General features: G+C 49.8%; 1 protein-coding gene and 1 non-coding gene across 2 annotated transcripts in view; both read right to left on the bottom strand.

The window, feature by feature from the left end:
- Positions 1-784: 784 nt before the first annotated feature.
- Positions 785-19,620, bottom strand: part of PRKCA (protein kinase C alpha) — a 381,700-nt gene continuing 362,864 nt past the window's right edge. The window contains exons 16-18 of the mRNA XM_029927074.1: positions 17,489-17,733; positions 17,158-17,362; positions 785-7,652 (exon numbers count right to left, since the gene is read on the bottom strand). Of these exons, the coding sequence (XP_029782934.1) occupies positions 7,299-7,652; positions 17,158-17,362; positions 17,489-17,733 (804 nt within the window). The 3' untranslated portion in view covers positions 785-7,298. The remainder of the gene's footprint in view (positions 7,653-17,157; positions 17,363-17,488; positions 17,734-19,620) is intronic.
- Positions 12,983-13,091, bottom strand: LOC115283084. Its single transcript, XR_003904903.1, has one exon. It is a non-coding gene; the product is annotated as a U6 spliceosomal RNA (small nuclear RNA).

Consider the following 19,620-nt stretch of genomic DNA (forward strand, 5'->3'; position numbering starts at 1 on the left):
TGGCTTTTACTTAAAAAAAAAAATTTTTTTTTAATATCTTTATTTTATTTTGAAGAGAGAGGCAGAGAGCTAGTGGAGGAGGGGCAGAGAGGGAGACACAGAATTCGAAGCAGGCTCCAAGCTCTGAGCTGTCAGCACAGAGTCCAACATGGGGCTCGAACCCACAAACAACAAGATCATGACCTGAGCCAAAGTGGGACGCTTAACTGACTGAGCCCCTCAGGCGCCCTGTGGCTTTTACGCTTTCTGGAATCTTATTCCCTCCACAAAGCTGAGTGTGAAGACTCTGGACCTTTTGGTATGTTCCCTACCTGTTTCACATTTAAAAATTACCCCCCTTTTTTTGCCCATGAAGAAAATAAATCCAGGATGAAAGCTGTCGAGGCCAGGAGTGCTGGCCATCCTGAAGCTGGGTCCACAACCTGATGGGCAACCTCCCCAGCAGTTGCTGTGTGTCCCCTGCGGTTTGGGAGGGAGGAGCAGACGACTCCTGCAGGCAGGGGTCCCCTCCCCTTTCCAGCACATGCCTGGCGCATCTCCCGCCTCCCACCAGGCGCTCCACCACCGCCGATAAACCAACCAGGGAGTGACACACCACTACTTCCTCCCGGTAACTGGGTTTCAAATCAAAGCGTGACACCTTTTAAGAAGAGCCCGTGTGTCAACGTCCATGGAGAGGCATGACTCACAGGACAAGACCCCGGGTACCATCCAAAGCTGGCGGCATGCTTGCTGAAAGATAGCTGTAAGGCCACCAAGGGACCGAGCAAATGAGACCATGAGCGGTGAGGAATGATCATTATATTTATTTGTACACACTTGCTTCCAAACTACAATTAATGTGTCTAACAAAGCATATCATGCAAACGAAGATCAGAGGTTACACAAACTGAGGACAGCAGTGCACTAATTGGTAACATCCATCTCGCCTGCTTTGAACCAAGCAAACTGGACAGTTGAATGGCCTCTGCATTTCGTCAGCAGGTGTTTATACAGAAGGAAAAACCTCACCCTCCATGTGTTCCTCTTCCTCCTCCGTCCAAATTTGGGGTCTTACACGATGTTTTTCAATTAACGATTTAAACATGACACGTCTTTTACACGCACGCACACACACAGACACACATACACACACGATCATGTGGCAAAAGCAATGATTTCAAATGTCTCTGACCATCTACTAAAGCTATTCTGAAAGATCCTGATAGAAAGGATAGGAGGTGAATTTTTAGACCATTTAGACTCAAAAGGATAACTGCCTTTGATGGATGATTTTGAATAGTCCACTCAGCCCCTTAAGAAAGGAATCACATTCTTCCAGGAAGATTATCAACAAAAATCTACGAACAATCACAGGAATAAACACCCCTAAAGTTAAGCAGAGGAGACAAAGACAGTTATTTAATCAGAAAATACAAAGCCACCTTTTTGTCTTATTTTAGAAAAAAAAAGGTTCTTATAAAGTAGACTTGATAGTTTCTGAGAAGTGGGTTTCTGTCTACTCACGTAAGAGGATTCTGAAACACATGCCCCAGGGAGTGCCTGCCGTCCGCCTCTTCTTTCTTGGGGATATTGAATTCGATCTGAATTGTCCAGTGGACAAAATCTCTACAGGGCACATCTGAGTTTTCACTGAATGTGAGGCTTGGGGACCCGTGGGGACTAGAGACAGAGCTGAGGAAACGCCCTCCCCCTCAAACCAAAAGGTAGTCACAGAGCCTCCCAGAGCAAGGAAAGGAATCCTAGGGACCCCAGGGGAATGGTACCCTAGGGCTGTATCTGGAAGGGGGAAAACAAAGTGATCTTTCCTATGGCCCAAAAGTTTGTAGACCTTGGACGATTATCCCCAGTGTCCATTAAAAACATGGAGGGTGTCAGTCTGCCAACACATTCCACCTGGTTTCCGGTCATTCTGATGTGGACTGCACATACTGCTAGGATGGGAAAATCCGGCAGTGGGAGTGCAGGTCAGGGATGCTCTAGCCTGACCCCGTCTGAATCCTCCGATAGGCTCCAAGGGATTGGAATCTTATGAAACTGTAATTTTATTTTAAAAACTTATTTTAAAAGAAGAATTGAGTTATTAAAGTTCTCTATAAAAAAGTACAAATAGCCCAGTATACTCAGTTGTTCTGTTGGAATTAACAAATTAATGTCTTCCTTAAGGTTTAAAAAAAAGTCTTTGGAACCCGTGGGCCTTAGTGTAGGGTCACTGTAAGGCTGTTTGATGACTGAGTGAGACCTACACAGTTATGAACTGACACCTGATTACATCAGTCAGTGGCATGGGATTCCTGGTCATACATCATTTCAACCCTCCAAAAGAGTCCCCGACATTAGAGAATTAACCGAATTGGGGTCGACACCATTTCTAGATGCCTTCGCTCACTGTAACGCAGGTAACCTTTCCCAATTTTCTGTATCTTTTGCAGCAGAAATATATAGCATTCCCTAGATTTGTTGCATCGGCCCAAATGGGAAATGACAGAAATGCTTACAGTCTGGTATATTTCATAAGATGTGGCCCAAGGAACTCAAGGGAAATGTTTTAAAAACGATTTCTCCACTTGTCAAAGCAGTGTGTGGTCACTAAGCGTCAGAGGGCCCCTTTCCTTCTCTGTAATTGTCATGGCTTTGGTGCTCCTGTAACTGTTAGGACCTGGGTCCCCAGGTCAGCATCTATTTCTTGATGATGACTGTTGATGTGCCCAGTAGGGGAACAGGCACCCTGCCCTTGCAGAGTTTAAAGGGACAGGAAATGGTGTGATATGCACACACAAGGAATAGGTGACTGACTTCGTAAGACCAAAGTGAGAAAATGACAGCCAGTTGGTGTTGCCTTTTGAAGGCATTTTAAAAATATAAGACTCTCACTCTTCCTCCCTCTTTGGTACTGAGAACATGAATCCCAGCATAAAAGACCCAAATTTGCCCTGCTAAGTGCAATCAGGTGGGAATTGCAGTGTTAAGTTTATTTTTGCCACTTCTCCATCCATCCCAGGCTGCCATGATTTTCGGCAGGAAGCCACAAAGGAAAATGGGTGGGAAGCTGCTGGCTTCCGGGGGTGCAGGGTGGTTTGCCTCTGCCCAGGGGACTGTGAGCCGCTTCAAGGCAGGCAGGGGGAGGGGGCTTTGGGGTGCTAGTGAAGGGGTGGCTGGCATTCAGGAGATGTTTTCTGAGGACTAGACTGTATTTTGGGCAACAAAATTGCTCTCAAGGACCAGCAGGTGCTGACCGTCAAATGCATCAACAAGCAACAACGCAGAGCCACTGGAGACAGCAGCAGGTTCCTCTGTGAGACGCCCTCTCCTTCCACACTCCCCTGGCCGCCTCCTTCTTGCAAGCATCCTTCTGGGCACACTGAAGCCCTGCTCTTCTCCAAATGCCTTACTGACCTCAGCCTCCACCGACCTCCCCCTTCTCGGAACACCAATGGGTGTCTCTCTTGGCGTTTGTGCATTCATTCCAGCAGGTAAGCTGCACGCTCTGCTAAGGGCTGCAGCTCAGAGACGTGCTCCCCAACCCTCTGCTGGCTGACATCAAACTTGGCTTTTCACCACCTTTTAACCAACCATGTCAGGTCAAGTTCCAAAGGGCCCTACGCTCTCTGATTTTCCGCCAAAATTTCTAACAAGAAAGCCTAATGCATCTCCTAAGAAAAGACAGACTCTGCCCTCACTTGTACCAGGCCATGGGGATAAAAGAGAAGTAGATGTATGGAAGAGCAATTGTTTCAGTTCCTAGGGTCTCCTATCAACCTTTTAAATTGCTCCCTGCCTTCAGTGAACCAACCCTTGACCTCTGCGGGCTGCCCCCGGCAGCACACTCCACACACCTGAACCCAAACCAAGCGTCCAGAGCCTTTATAGACAAAATGCCAAGAGAAGGGCCGCCAGCCCCGCTGGTCTGTAGCCTCCGAACGAAGTTCTGGTGCTTAGAAGCAGCTGCCGTCCGAGGGAAGACAATGCGGGGCAGTGTGACCAGCCTCTCAGAGTTACGGACTGAGGAGTCTGGGGGAGAACTAGCCTGTGCTAGATTCTGCCCGGGCCCTGGACCCCCACGGTCCCTAGTGACAGAGGTGGCGCCCAGGGGCTGGTATTTCAAGAGTTCCCCAGTGATCTGCCACTGAGGGTGCTTTCCTCATCCCAACCGCCAGCTGCAGTCAGCAAAGTGCCCCTTCCCTGGCCTTTTATTCCATACAGCGCCCCTGAAGTGGGACCACGCCACAGACTTCTAGAAATCAATGCCTTTATAAGCCGGTCCCACACCTGGTAAGGGTTACCCACATGCTTTGTTCTTTCAGCAATAACTGTCTTGGGCTTCTCACACCTTTGAAACGTGCAGCCCTTATCTAAGTTTGGTGCAAAGCCACATACCAAACAGGGTGTGTCATGGGTAACACTTCACCAGGCCCTGAGTTTTACTGTCTTTCCTTCAAGCTTGTGTTCAAGGCTGCTGTCCCGGAGGCAGAGTGCTGGGCACCACAGCCAGGGTATTTTCCTTTAAAACTTTGCCACACATTCTGTAAGAATACACGCCGGCTGAGATGTTGAACATGGTTCCTGGAGAATTATGAATAATTTGGAAATGTGCTGGCTGTTTGAGGGAAGGGCTGAGGCGAGACAAGCAGGCAGCATGGGGCTCGGGAACAGATGGCCCATAACCCCACGGGGTCCTTTCTGAAACTTTCCTCACTGCCGGGGGCTTGGCTGGGGGTCCTCCGTGGGCGGGGCATCTGGTTGTTTTCGTTTCTTAGGCTCTTTCTATAAACTGGTCCCTTTTCTATCTGACCAAATGACATGTACCTGGTGAGGAAATGTCCCCAAAATGTGCATGGGCCAGCGGGACTGCAGCTCTGGGTGCACTAGGGCCCTTTTTGAATTCTGAAGTCTACAGCCCAGAAAAGACGGTGCAGAGGAAAGCTGTTCTTTTCCAAGACGATCGGCTGCCGACCCCACCTCTTCCTCTAGTCAAGGCTTTCCAGGACAGACCCGGTCTCTCATCTCAAAGACCCTTCAGCGGTTGTGTGTTACATGAATTTCACGCAAATGGCCAGAGAGTAAAAATGGAGAGGTGCTTAGCTGGGAGCCGCATTTGTGGGATGACGGGAAACAGAGAGGCCCCCGTAAGAAATGTTGGTTGCTTCCATGTTCTTTCCGTCGTAGGAGGCTGGCTTCTCTGAGGGCCTTGCGTTGTTAGCACAGTGTCTCATCACAGAGGTGCTCTTCACAAGACTGAAAAGTGGAAAGGCTAATTGTAGCCATAGGTGGAAGAAAATCTGCAGCTTCTAAAGAGTCTGCTGACAGCGCCAGGGGATGGCTGTTCCCAGGGGCTGGTGGACTGGATGGTTTGTTGCATTGAGTCTGTAAGGTGGTGGAGCAAACGGCGAGTCGTTCCGGGGGCAGCAAGGTGGACAGCGTGCTTCTGGTGTGTCCAGTCGCACGTAGCAGGAAGGGCATCTTCCCGTCCCTCCCACCCTGAATCACTAACGGTAACAAAGGTAAAAAGGAAAAACCAAAGTTCCAGCCCAGAGGCTGCAACAACATCACACACCTGCACAAACATACCAGGCATACGGGAGCCAAACACTTCCCGCTGTCCCCAAGAGGAAGAGTGGAATAGGAACCAGAAGAGACGATGGTGCTAAGGAGCTAGGAGAGAGTGTCATCTCTGAAATAATCCCCAACAACAAAACTTTTGTTTGCAGGTAGGATCAAATATATATATATATTCATGGGAATATATATATGCCTAATTAATCATGTAAAATAGCCATTCATTTTTAAAATTAGATCTACAATAGGAAATTAATATATCTGATAACAGTGCCAGTGTGCAGGGTATGCATGGGGTGGGGGTGGGGGGAGAGGAAGCACAGCAGCAAGGAATTAAGCTAAAACTTAATCATAAAAGCAGATTAGAAACAAGAGCCTTCACAAATATAGCACAGTTGTATCTTATAAAATTATTATAATACTCTCTTTATACTTGATACGATTATATCAATAATATAGATTCACTTGTTATTAAGGTTTATTATAAACATGCAAAATTCATTGCATGATGCATTTGCAAAACATATTAAAATCCTTCTAGCAATAAAATATCTTTGAGCTGATGTGCATCCAGATTTTCCTGATTCTACAGCTCCAGGGGTGTCATTCAACATGATCTGGAAATGGGGACCAAACTGTATTGGTTTCCATCCCTTAGTGGGTGTCAGGGGCTGGAGATGGGAGGGAAGTTGATCAATGGAGACTTATGCTACAGTCAACACTCTTGTTAAGTTACTGTACACCGTACTCTCATAAATGACACTGCAGCCTATTAAATAAATAAGTACAAAAGGGGACGGGGCATATGCTTCAGCTTCTTAGGAAGTAGGTAGCAAAATATTGGTAGGGGTGGGGGTTGGCTAACAACACTCGTGAGTAAGTGGCATGATTGCGGATGGCACCCTGGATCACAGAATAATCTCCCAGAGATTAAAATGACCATACATACACACTGGTTTATCCTTGATCAGAAATGGTTTCACATGCTGATTTAGCAAAGTTCTTAGATTTGGCCTCTTAAAAAGAAATGCAAGTATCAAGATAACTTCTCATCCAAACAGGGTAGCTGATAGATTCATCAACCTTCCTCTGAGGTTTCTGTTCTTGAAAACCAGTAATCACTGAACCATGATTGGGTTAAGACTGTCAACGTCTGGTAACAGCTTCCAAATGACTCACCAGTAGGGACTTGGTTCATCTCAGCCTCTTGAATTCTATGGGCTGTTTCCATTGAGGCAGAGAACAGCAGCAGCAGGTATTTCAAAGTCTCCCCCACCACCCCCAGTCCTGCCTGGTTCACATTCTGGGGTCCCCATTCTTTGATTCCAAAGACATCTCAGGTGGAGATATTTCTTGCCCACTGGACGGGGACAGGTTCATTTTAACATCTCTGGTTGCGGAATCCCAATGGTGGAAACTGACAGGGGGCATTGAAAGTATATTAAATCGTACCAAAAAAGGGGGAGAGTTTGTTTTTTAGGAAGGGCTAATCTACAGCCAGATGTGACTTCTACATAATTAAACTGAACACTGTACATTATACCATCTTCCACTAAGATAATGTTGGTTGTAAGAGAGAAACCCTGAATAGTTACTCACATTTGGACTCATAATCCTAAAATTTTCAGGCCTCCATCTGGAACAAGAGAAAAAGGCCATGGCCTTAAAATTTTAGGGTTAAGGATCATTTCCCACTGCTGGAGGGCTGGGGCTGGGGAGGCGTTAGGTCTCGGTGGTGAGTTTCATACTGCGCTCTGTAAGATGGGGTGCACAAACTGGGGGTTGACATACGAGAACCCCTCGAAATCAGACTGGTCTATGTTAGCAATGACCAGCTGATCGGGTGGTGTTAAGACAGGCTGCCCTCGCGTGAAGAACTTGTCAAAGTTTTCTGCGCCTTTGCCACACTGCGAAGAAAAGAGAAAAAAGGACAGGTCAGTAATTATTATCAAAGTACAGGGAGCAGCTCTCTGAAAGGCCTCTGCAAAAAAGAGCGTGTCCCTGGGAAATTGGGCCTGGCGAGGCAGGAAGAAGAGGTGGAGAACCTGCACACCTACTAGATTCAAAAGCCAGGCACAGCAAATAAAAACGCAAACTCACTCAGTTGTAAACCTTCAAATACCCTCGGAACTGAACCCCTCCATAAAAAGGCACTGCTGATAGTAAGGCAGCAGCAAGGACACAGCCTGTTTGATTTCACTTTCATTTCGTAGAGCAAGCGGGCTATGAGCATGATGCCACACGCACAGGGCCACGGGTCGCTGTCCACATTGAAAGGCTAGGATGTTGGATGGGAATGTAGGCAGCAACCTCAGAACTGAGAGACTGAGATTACTGTCCCACATCTGGTTCTTTGCAACCATACTTGTCATAAAGTGAAAGATGTGTTATGCTTGCAAATGGCAAGTTCTAAAAACCTTATTTAACCAATATTGAGTGAGGTGTGGTGGCAAGGTTGGGACATTCACCCTTGGGCCCAGCTGGGCTTCAGTATATCTAGATCTGTCTAGTCAACTGGCAGACAGGTGGACACTCGTAGGTGGTCTTGGACTGCAGGGGGTTTGCTCTGGTGTCCTGAGCAGGCAGAGCAAAGCTTGCTGTCTCTCTTGGATATTACTCTCCTCCAGGGTCCACCAGGGCGCTCAATGCAAGTGGGGCTGCAGGCAGAGCTGCCCTGTTAGAGGCTCAGAGAACCACGGCAGCATGCACAGCACTGCTTGGGACCCTGACTCCAAATGGGGTGGTGGGGGGGGAAGGGGTATCCTCACTTTCTCAGCCACTCAGAGGACTGTGGTACACTGGAGTCCCCAGGACTCCATAGAACTCTGAGACAGGGAGTGTTGGGTTTGCACTGGTGATGCAAATAATGGTATTCCACACATTGCAAATGATCACCCTTCCACCTGCTGGCACAATGGGGCGGCATTAACTGATTCTGAGTTAGCACAGCACAGGCATTCCTGAGTCTTTAACAGAGGATAGCTCTAGGTAAACTGTGAAGGTGTGTGTGTGTGTGTGTGGGGGGGGTCCATCCCACTCCCTCAAGTGTAAAAGGGGTAGAAGAGCCATGCCCCTCCCTGGAGCGCTGTGAAGGTTAAGGGTGCGGTGTTTTGCACAGACCCCAGCATGCAGTGAGAGCACAAGGGTTGCTGTTATTGTTGTAAGGCTCGTTTAGTCTCACAGACAGTCGTTTCTCCTCTTTTACATCTTTCTCACCTTCTAGAAGGTTTCCTTGAGAATCTAGCTTCATTGTGGTTTTCCCACCTTCTTATCATCAAATAAACCCTGCTCCTAAGTATTGTTGCAGTGGAAGGCATGTCATGAGTTCAAAGTAAGGTCTTTATAACCGGCAACTTCCCTTTCTGGGGGTGTTTCCATTTTCATGAGCGATCACCCACTCTTAATGGGGGAGGGAAGAGTCCACAGAGTGACTACCATGTGGGTGTGTGGGTGTGTGGATGTGGGCATATGGACGTGGGGGTGGAGGGAGGCGAAGGACTCTAAGGGCCCTTACAGCTACTCTGAGGAGGCCACACCATTGGGCCTGCTCGTCACATGGGTCCTGCCTCCCATGTGTGAGATGGTGCAGTTGTATTTGAGGAGGATGTTTTTTGGGACCTTGGTGAATCAATACCCATGACCTGGAAGATTTCATGGGAATCCACTCTAGGTGCTCCCCGAGGCTGGGACATGTGCTCCCTTAAAAAGATCATTTGCATTTCTTTTTCTATTCCCTAACCACGCAAAGGTAAGCAAGAAGAAACTTCTGAGAAAAGTAAAAGGTGAAGTGTCTAAAAGGAAGAGGAAGGCAAGCCAAGGTAACCAGTCTATCCATCTAGCTCGAGGTTGTTGATGTGTTCTGTGAAAAGAGGGCAGAGGTCTGACCTTTCCTTTGAGTGCCATCTCTGGTATATTTACAGATCATCTTCCAAAGGGAAGTTCCAAAAGCCATGGCTGAACTGCCACATAGACAAAAACAAAAAACAAAAAACAAACAAAAACAAAACAAAAACAAAAACAACTAAAAGAAGACTCCCCAAGATCTAAAAAGGGGACCACATAAACGTCAGCACCGAAAAGCCTGGGGCTGAGGATGGGTGCCTGAGGACGTGAAATTCCGAAGCTGCTATCCTGGTGAGGATTACTTCTAAGGGCGACTGCAGCTTGTGACGCTAAGGATGGTAACACATGGGACAGAACCTCTCGCTGCACAGAGCCTCGTGCCGTGCACGCAGCTGGCAGAGAGCTAAGGGGGCTCCCGGAGACCAGGCCAGTCTAAGCTCTGCTTGGTGATCACACTGCACGGGGGTAGGACTGCTGGTCTCAAGACCGCTCGCCACTGGAAACCTCTTCCTTTTCCTCCCCACTCTAACTCACTCTAGAATGTTCCCTGATCCCAAAGAGAGAGAGAGAGAGAGAAATCACATACCAGCAAAGGAAAACCTTTCTTAAACCTATTCACTGAGGTGAAGGGGCAAGCTGAGTGCAAAGAATAAAAATGCTGCTCATGTATCCCAGCAGACCATGGGCAAGAGAGCCCCAGAAACGCTGGAGCCTAAACCCGAGGATCCCATGAGACCCAAGACTCAGAAGAACTTCTTATTCTGAGGGAGCTCCTCATAGATGGACACCACCTCTCCCTGTACAAAGTGGGGGGGTGGGTTTTAATCATAGGTTGAGTACATATTTTTCTTCCATGGAGGGTCTCTTAATGCTTAAAAAAATGAGCCTTCTACAACTCACTGAAATTAGCCCAGAAATACACAATCTCCTTTAAGTCAAATTGGAGATGATCTTGACCTGCTCATTGTTCAAGATGTTTGTGTGGAGAACTATGACCATCCTCAAATCAACACCATCAGTGGCTGAAAAGGACAATGAAAATCAGTGCTCTTTGGATCCTTGGGGGGAAAAGATAGACTTCAACAAATTATTATATTTCAAACATAGAGAACGTTCTTCCTGTCACCTGTGGGCCAACCTTACTTATAACCATCGGGTTGTGGGCAGGACTCGGGTGCCATCTTGGATGTTAGAGGGAGTGAGAAGAGGCACTTCTGCTACCTGTGAATGACTGAGTGAGAGTGGAGGTGAAATATGAGACTGGCCAGACTATAGACATCCTCTCAACCTTCCTCAGGGATGATGCAAGGTTATTACCATGGCCACTGGAAGGGCAGCTGCCACCACAGTGTGTGACAATAGGCAGGTTTGGGTTGGTCAGGGCCTCAGAGCCCTCTGGCACCCTGGCACCTGACCACACACGGCAGCTGCAGGCAGCATTTGCTACTTGTTAGCAGAACCTCTTGGCAGTGTGTGCAGTCTTCACCTCCAGAGGCAACCCACGCCGGTCAGCAACTGAGGCTTTTTGCCATCTGGGATATGAAGAACCACATAACTGGTGTGGAACAAAGATGGAGGAGAGGAGGGCAACAGGGGGCAGCCTAAAGCCGGCTGGGCCAGGGTGTGAGCCCAGGCAGTTCCTCTGGTACTCTTGGAGAGCAGAGAGTGCGGGTGTTTACAGGGCTGCATTTGACCCCTGTGGGAAAATGGGAGGTACAGTGGGGAGAAGGACCAACTCGAGGTCAAAAGCCCATGGTATAGCTTTGGAAAATCACTGCACCTCTTTGTAAAGATACAATGGAGATAAGAACATCCACCTTCCAGTGCTATTGTGGGGATCAAGGGAACGAGAGTGTGCGATCCCTTCTAAATGATCAGGCACATACAGACCTGAGGCATGGCACGTACAGCACACACCCACGTAAAGGGCATGTCATCAATATGTGAGGGAGGACCGATCGCTATTAGTAACACTACTGATAACTGCCTTGTTGCTCTGACATTCTTATCCACACGGTAAAGTCATAATTGATAAAATGAACCCAGAAGTCAGGCATGGTAAAGACGTGACAAAGCACAAAAAGGTGCAGACTCCAGGTGGAATTTGGGATGACAGTGCTCCCCATCCAGGGCCCTGGGTGGCACATGGGCACACAGCACCCTGTGGAAGGGCCGTGTGGAGAGAGTGAGCCTGCCCCGCGCAAGTGGGCTTCTCGTGATTCTTACCTGGGAGAGGCCACCGAGAATGCACAATACATGTGTTGGTCTCAATTCTGTCCTTTACCTTGGTGTCTCAGTCATGTAGAATATAACCCCACGGTCACTGATGGGAATTAGGGTGAGGATGAGTGGCTCGAAAACACTGCCATTACAAAGCAAAACCAAACCAAACCCAGAGGAGCAGGCAAAGCGCGGAACAAAGCAAGAGTGAAGGCGTTTTGCAAGACGGAGGAGAACAGAAACTTACAGAGGTGGGGAATGTTTCTGGCAATTGCCAGATGTAGCAGGATATGCTTCATCTTAGGGGAACCCGTACTTCAAGCCCCACTGTGCGGTGGTCCTAGTGTAGCATTAGTAAGAACGCTGCTGAAAATGTGCCCGGCTTTCTGACTCGCGGTTGTGCGTGGACATCATTTAGTTAAGTGGCCAGCAGCAGACATGAGTGGGAATATTCTGCTTTGGGCCTCCTGGGAGGTCATGTCCACACCATGGAGCCCTCCAGCGAGGGGGCTGGGGTCCTGGGCAGCAGCCCTTCGTAAGATCAGCATGCTTGAGGGATGGTCTTCCGTGCATGACCCAACACAAGCAGGGGCACACGCTAAGGGCTAATGAGTGGGGTTAGTTTGCTCGTTTAGTCACCCAAGGATCTGGAAATGTGCTCACCGAAGGCCTGGATGACCACTGAAGCCAGTGCATTTTGGTAGAGAAAGTCTGGAGAATAAGAATGGACAGAGGAAAAGTGTTTGGAAAAGAGTCAGTGTCTGCCCTGGGAACCTGAGGGTCGGCACGGCCCGTGTAAAGACCCACGTGCACTGACACGGAAACAGCTCCCAGATACAGCGCCGTGTAAAGATGCAAGGTGGAAAACGGAATGCGTGGTACCTCACTGTGTGTATGAGCGCACATGCACACAGCTTCCCCACGGTTACAGAAGGGACAGTGAATCGTGGGACCAGGGGTTGGGGGCGGGGGAGACAGTGTCTTGTCATTTTGTGTCCATCTTTACTTAACTATCTCACCACAGTATTAGTATTTTATTTTAATGCTTATTTATATATTTCGAGAGACAGATAGACTGAGCATGAGCAGGGGAGGGGCAGAAAGAGAGAGAGAGGAAGAGAGAATTTGCTATCAGCAAAGTGCCCCATGTGGGACTCAAACTCACAAACTATAGTATCACGGCCTGAGCTGAAATCAACAGTGGGATGTTTAACTGACTGCGCCAGCCAGGTACCCCTAGAGTTATTATTTTAATAATAATTAAAAAAATGGATTAGGACCCTCCTTCGCCTCCTGCCTACATCACCTGTGGTGAGAGACTGGAGGCAGGTTTTCGTTTCTCAGGCAAAATTAAACACGTACTTATGCCTTGGAGCGTCTCTCAGGAAGCTGCATGTCATCCTTGTGCAGCGGCCATGCTGAGCGTCTCTGTATCGTTCCGAGTTTAGTGGCTGTGCTGCCCAAGCGAGCACTAGGGAGGAGCCCAGGGCCAGTTCTGGTCCACAGGGAGCCGGCTCTACTGATGGGTTTGTTGACAGACACATGCTACATGCCGCGCATCAAGTGAGTGGATTCTTGTAGGCGTCGCAGCCATGTGTCCCTGAGGGTGAGGCTTTGGCTAATCCCAGAACATATTCTATGAAATAAAAACATGGACCCCATTCAGTCTTTCTTCAGGAATGGCCAGCTTTAGAGGATTCAGGGCTCCTTTTCCAAAACAAGAGGTTGTGATGACCGGCGTTGTCGGAAACCTTCACTTCGGACAAGGGGAAGCTGTCAGTTCACACAACCTGAGGTGTATGGGGTCCGCACTTAGCCTGTCCGTCACCACCGGAACTCCCTGAAGCTTGCAACAGAGCCGCTTATTTATACCGATTATTATTTCAAACGTCTCATTCCTCCCTTCCCATCTCTCTTTCTAGCAGAAAAGCATTTGGGAGAGGAGTAATCAAAGACTAGGCGGCCTCCTTGCCTCGAATCAACCACGCAGGGGCTCTGTTAGCCTGGCTTAAAGGCCTAAGTCACACCTGAGTGCACGGAGTCGTGGCCGATTCCAGGCTCCTAGGGCTGGTGAGTGTTCACAAGCTGTGGGTGAAGCTCCCGACTTCAGAAATCTCTGTTTTACTTAGCAGCACTCTTGCTGGCATTGCAGAAAGGCTGAGAGAATGCAGCTACCTGCTTCCCGAGAGAACGGATGACACCCAGCCCGAGGCTGCCTACCGCACTGAGCGCTTAGACAGCCGCTCCAGGACCCTCCTCCTACCTGGGGGGCCGCTGCTCTGCACCACTAACTCCCTCTGCATGTCCTACGTTTTAGGCAATCCACCTGGAAAAAGTAGGTGTAAAGAAAGAGGCATCCCATTTGCAACTTACTCTCAAATGGCTCCATACAAACAAATCTATGTGCATCTGTACACATGCACGCTCAGAGATGTAGAGAAAGAATGATAAAGCAGAGATGGTATAATGTTAACATGTAGGGAATCTGGGCAAAATGAATATAGCAATTCTTTATACTGTCTTTTTTCAACTCTTCTGCAACACTGAAATTGGAGGTTATTTCAAAATAAACTTTTTTCAAAATTTAGAAAGGCACACTGTATAAAAAATAAATAAAAAGGCACACTGCACTGACTTCAATAATTAAACCACCATCCAACGTTCTAGACACTATGACATGCCTTATTTTGTTGTACTCCACAGACACTGTTCTACACACGAAAGGTCTGTGGCGGGCCAGCAACAAGCAAGTCTATCGGCGCCATTTTTCCAACTACATTTGCTCACTTCCGGTCTCTGTGCCGGATTCTGGTAATTCTCTCAATGTTTCAAACTTTTCCATCACTGTTATATTTGTTAGGGTGATTGCGATCAGTGATTACGATTTGAAAGCTCAGGTGATGGTTAGCATTTCTTAGCAATAGAGTATTCTTAAATTTAGGTATGTGCGTTTTTAAAAGATTTAACGCTGTTGCACACTTAGTAGACCACAGGGTTGTGTAGACATGACTTTTATATGCACTGCGTGACCCCAGAATTCACTAAGTCGCTTTGTTGCAACGCACACTTCATCATGGTGGTCTGGGACCAAACCAGCAGCATCCCTGACAGATGCCTGCAAAGGATTCCGAGGGGACCGGAACAATGAACCTGACCATGCAACCACACCATGATGGCACCTACACTTGCACTCATTGTTCTTGTTCTTTTTAACTCTTGCTGCAAGGATGACAAAGTCCTGATGAAAGTTATTCTTCCCCCCCCTCTCTTTTTGATAAAATAAGGATAGTAATTTCCCCAGAAAGGCTCCCTGTGACAGACAGGCCTATTTCCAAAGTGATAGAGCTCATCTATCGACTCTGGAATATATTGCTCAGTGTTAACTTTATAGATTAATCTTTCTCTCTCTTGAATAACCAGTTAAGTGTCGTGAGTGCTTTAGGCTCGCCTGTGAACTAGCTCTTCTGCTCCTTGGTGCCAATGGATAGAATTCAAACGTGAAAAATCAATCAATGTTCCACTTCTGATGTTTCTATGAGGTTATTTTTCATGGGCAGGATGAACGGGCATTTGAAGGTGGTTCTTGAGCATTTTATTCACATGAATAATAAATCAGGGTAACCGCCTGCACAACTCAAAGCAACACTGGGTCAGAATCTGGGCTCACGTGTGCCTCTAAGGGCACACTCAGCCTTTGAGTTTTCTGGCAAGACAGAAGAAATGAGCTCTCCTTCCCTCAGCGGGTCAAGTGGGCTTGGCTGCGCCACCCTTTCACGGGGGCCCCCTCCTCGTTTATCTGGCGCTAGGGGGAGGCCGGCTGGCCCCTGGCATTCCCCCCTGAGCACCTGAACAGCAACCTTTTCAGGAGTGAAATCTTCTTTAAACTTCAAAAAAAAAAGGTACCTTCTTACACGGGGTCCGGTGAACATCGCTAACAAGCCGCTTTGATGACTCAGGCTTGTTCCGAACCTCAGCCGAGCTGGCCCTTGGTCTGTGCAACAGAGGCTCTTCCGCCGTTGTGTTTTCTTTGAGAGCAAACAGAATCCAGCTCGCTTTGCGCCTTTTTTTTCCATCAGGGAGAGTTAGGTGGCTGCCCCCTCTCCAGGCCAGCAGAGCACAGACGTTCTTTGTTTTTCTTTTACAGAAGAAACTGGGGCATGAGTGACTGTTCTACCTTCCGGGAAATCATCCTCACCTCCACAATTGCGCACGGCGGCCTTCTGGGGATGCGGTGCCGCCAGGACTGGGGTCTCCCGGGGGCTGCCTCATGCTTCCTGCAGGCTCTTCCCTCCCTGCTGCCATGTCTGTGGCTGGGCTGCGCACCCCCGAACCTCCAGACTCAGGGGGGACGGCCACAGTCCCACATGTCCAACACCGGTCACTCTCCCCTCTCCGCTTTCCTTTGGTGAGTGACTTTATACAGGGCCCAGGCCATGGCGGCACCGCAGATCCTGACCTTCCATTGCTGTGAGATACAAAGTTCTGTGTGGGGGGCCTCCTGAGGGACTCACGCATCATGACAGGTCTTTTTTTTTAAAGTTCATTTGTTTATTTTTGAGAGAGACAGAGACAGCGTGAGCAGGGCAGGGGCAGACAGAAAGGGAGAGAATCCCAAGCAGGCTCAGCCCCATCAGTACAGAGCCCGATGGGGGCTCAAAGCCACGAGATCACGCTGACACCACCAGAACCTGGTTACTCTGAATAAGCTCTGGGACTTCCCTCTACTCTCTCTCAAAACAAACAAACAAACAAACAAACAACCCTGGTGATTTTCGAGTAATCTTTCATTGCAGATTCAAAGGAAAATGAAAAACTAAAGCCAAGATGAGACTCCAGAGCTGACAAGCACAAACTTGACCTCTAGAAGTGCCCTGCGGGTGACCGGGGCTGCTGGGGTCTTACCGCTGACATTGGCAATAACCATGGGGGCCAGGAGAGAACCGTCCTTCATCGGATAAATCTCCGGGAAACTGGCTCAGTGGCGCTTGCTGAAGAAGTATTGAGCGAACTTCACCAAGACAGACTGGTTTACCGGCCGGGGCCATCGACACGGCTCACGGGGGTCGCTCTCCCAGAGGGGTTCACACACACGCGTGGTCCAAGCCTCTGGCAGCACACGGGCTGCCTGTTTTCTCGGCTGTGATAGCGGGGCCCGCATTGCCGCATTTCAATGTGAAATCACAAAACTGTCAGGGCGCCTGGGTGGCTCAGTTGCTTAAGTGGCTTCGGCTCAGGTGATGATCTCACAGTTCGTGGGTTTGAGCCCCGCATAGGGCTTTGTGCTGACAGCTCAGAGCCTGGAGCCTACTTTGGATTCTGTGTCTCCTTCTCTCTCTGCCCCTCCCCTACTCTGTCTCTGTCTCTCAAAAATAAACAAACATGAAATCACAAAACTGTCTATCAGAGAATACTACTCAGCTCTTCATTTTACCTGTAAGCTCTCTGGACTGTTTAATTAGCTCTGGATCAGGGAACTACACCTTTGGCTGAGAAAGCGGGGACACATCAGAGAACAACTTCCATGCGCCGCTAGCTCGCCTCGGCAGCCGGGCTGACACCAGGCGTCGCTGGCGCAGCCTCGGTGACGTCGGGACACAGCTTCCTGCTGCTGTAAGTCTTCTCCCGCCGCCGCACTGTTCTTGGCACGTGGCCTCTCCGTGCCAGCGAGGCGCCCCGAGAACAGAATGACGTCCCGGAGGCTGTGGAGATGCCCCTCCCCCGAGATTGGGGGCCAACTCCGCTGCTGTGTAGACAGGTGGTGTGGCATACGGACTGGGGGGAACTGAGCTTTCCCGGGAGCCAGAACTTTCTCGGTGGCTTCTCTGCCTTTGAGTCTATTCAGCCCTAGGACAAAAAGTCCATCGCTCACTCCTGCAGCTGCTTGTTCCTAACCCCCAGCACCGCTTCGTGTCCCCCACTGCCCTGTCCGCTGCCCCCGTGTACGCCTTCCAGCTCCTTCCTTTTCTGCATACAGGCCTCCAGCAGGATGTGGGCTTTTACCTGGAAAAATGCACTGTCAGCCGAGGGCACCTCTCCTTTCCCTCCGGCCAAGAGCTCCCCCCAGGCTGGCCCTGGAACCTTCCGCTCTGGGGCCTTGGTCCCCGATTCCGGCTTCTGTATGTGAGTTCGGAGACCACTTCTTCACAGCCAGAGGAAATACTTCTTTCTTTTGACTTTAGCTAGCCCTCCGTTAAAAACACACAAACGAACAAACGAAGCAGCCGTACTCTGGGAATAAATAAACACACACACACACTGCTCATGGCTCAACTCCCTGCCGCGCCCCGCCCTGTGACTCCATGGCCCACAGGGAACCGCTTAGCAGACTCCTGGTACCTGGACCCATGTCTCCCTCTTGTTCCCTACGTCTGAATTTAGGGCTACGTGTCCACAAAACGGGGGCGACCACGCAAATACACAGTGTCTTCCGAGGATGGGGTGGGAAATGAATAGAAGGAGATGCGCTTTCTGGCTGACTCTGCTGCACCTCGTCACCCTCTGGAAAGTGACAGACAAGTAATGGTATTTTGCTGAAGACTTAGAGCGCGGTCAGCGTGGCGTGGGCCTGCGCTGGTCCTGGACGGGAACCGGGCTGTAAGATACGACGGTGGACCTCTTCTATTTAAGAAGGCTAGATGTATACAAAAGGGAAAAAAGAAAATCCCTACCGGAATGTTCTGAGACCATCTGTGGCATTATTTATGACTGTCCCACCCCCACCCCCACCCTGTACAGCCAGGTTTTGTAGACTGAAGGGAAGGGACCCTGTGAGAACCCGCCCCCCCGTGTCCAGGACTGGCCAAGAGAAGGTAAGGAGGCAGACACAGAAGGGTCCTATTTGAAATGATGACTCAGGACAGAGTCAACTGACCTCATTAATTTTAGCTTTTCTTCAGTTTGTTCTAAGAATACCTCCGAAGAGTAGAAGTGGGCTCACCACCAGCAGTTTTATTCTTGGAGTAGAGGACACATAAGCACATTTGATGAGGAAGTTGCTGCTCTAAGAATAAAGCTTGTGCCAACCTGTCAGTGACTTAGCCACCCCAGGAGGGTCCCTCGTGTCTGCTCGTGGGCACCTGATGGAGGAGATGGATGTGGGCTGCGGACACAGCCCCTCTCTGCCATCTCAGGAGCCGGGGCACCAAGGTGATGACCCAACACCGGCAGAGACAGTGGCAGGGCTGGAAGGCTCGATCCACCGGCCCCCAGAGGTGGGGACGCAGGGGTGGAGTGGCAAGCAGACTACCCGGGGAGCGCTGGAAAGTGACAGGTGGTGTGAGTGAGGAGGCCCGTGTCTCAAAGACTCTCGATTCACCTCTCGGGATAGAAACATTACGAATGGCCGGTGCTGGTTACAGCCAACAGTTGGGAGACTGGCAGGCGGCGGGCACGGAGGTGGAGAGACAGTGCGGTGGGGGCTGCAGACCCCAGAGCCAGACCACCACCTCCCAGCTGTGTGTCCTTGGGCAACTTACTCAGCCTCTCTGGGCCTCAGTTTTCTCAACTGTAAACTGGGGACAAGAGTACCCCCTCTGCAGGCTGGCTGTGAGGGTTAAGTGAGTGACTGTCCAGAACAGGGCCAGACGCGCATGTTTGTTACGTAAACGGAAAGCACGGGAGTCCCATGGGAAGAGTCTCCATGACCGTGGCACAGCCGGAAGGGTGGCGGATGCACGCCCCTGGCAGCGGGGGCCGTGGCTGGCGTGGGAGCGGCAGCCAGGAGCCCGCAGGGGAGCCTGCTTGTGCGTCAGGGACCGGGCACACGCGACAAGTCCTGTCGAGGACTCGCAGCCAGCGTTACAGCCTCGCCGGGCCTGTGCGTCCATGAAGCCCGATCAGACGTGCCCCCTCTCTCCGTTCTGGGGGGCACACTCTGCAGCCGCCCTACTGGTGGGCTCAGGCCCCTGGCCCCACCGGGTCTGTACTGACTCTGAAAGTCAGTCGGCAGGGGACCCGGGGGGCTTGGAGCACAGCTCGAAGGCGAGGCTGGTCCCTGGCCAT

This window comes from Suricata suricatta, chromosome 17 (assembly GCF_006229205.1).
Source record: "Suricata suricatta isolate VVHF042 chromosome 17, meerkat_22Aug2017_6uvM2_HiC, whole genome shotgun sequence".
Taxonomy (NCBI): Eukaryota; Metazoa; Chordata; class Mammalia; order Carnivora; family Herpestidae; genus Suricata; species Suricata suricatta.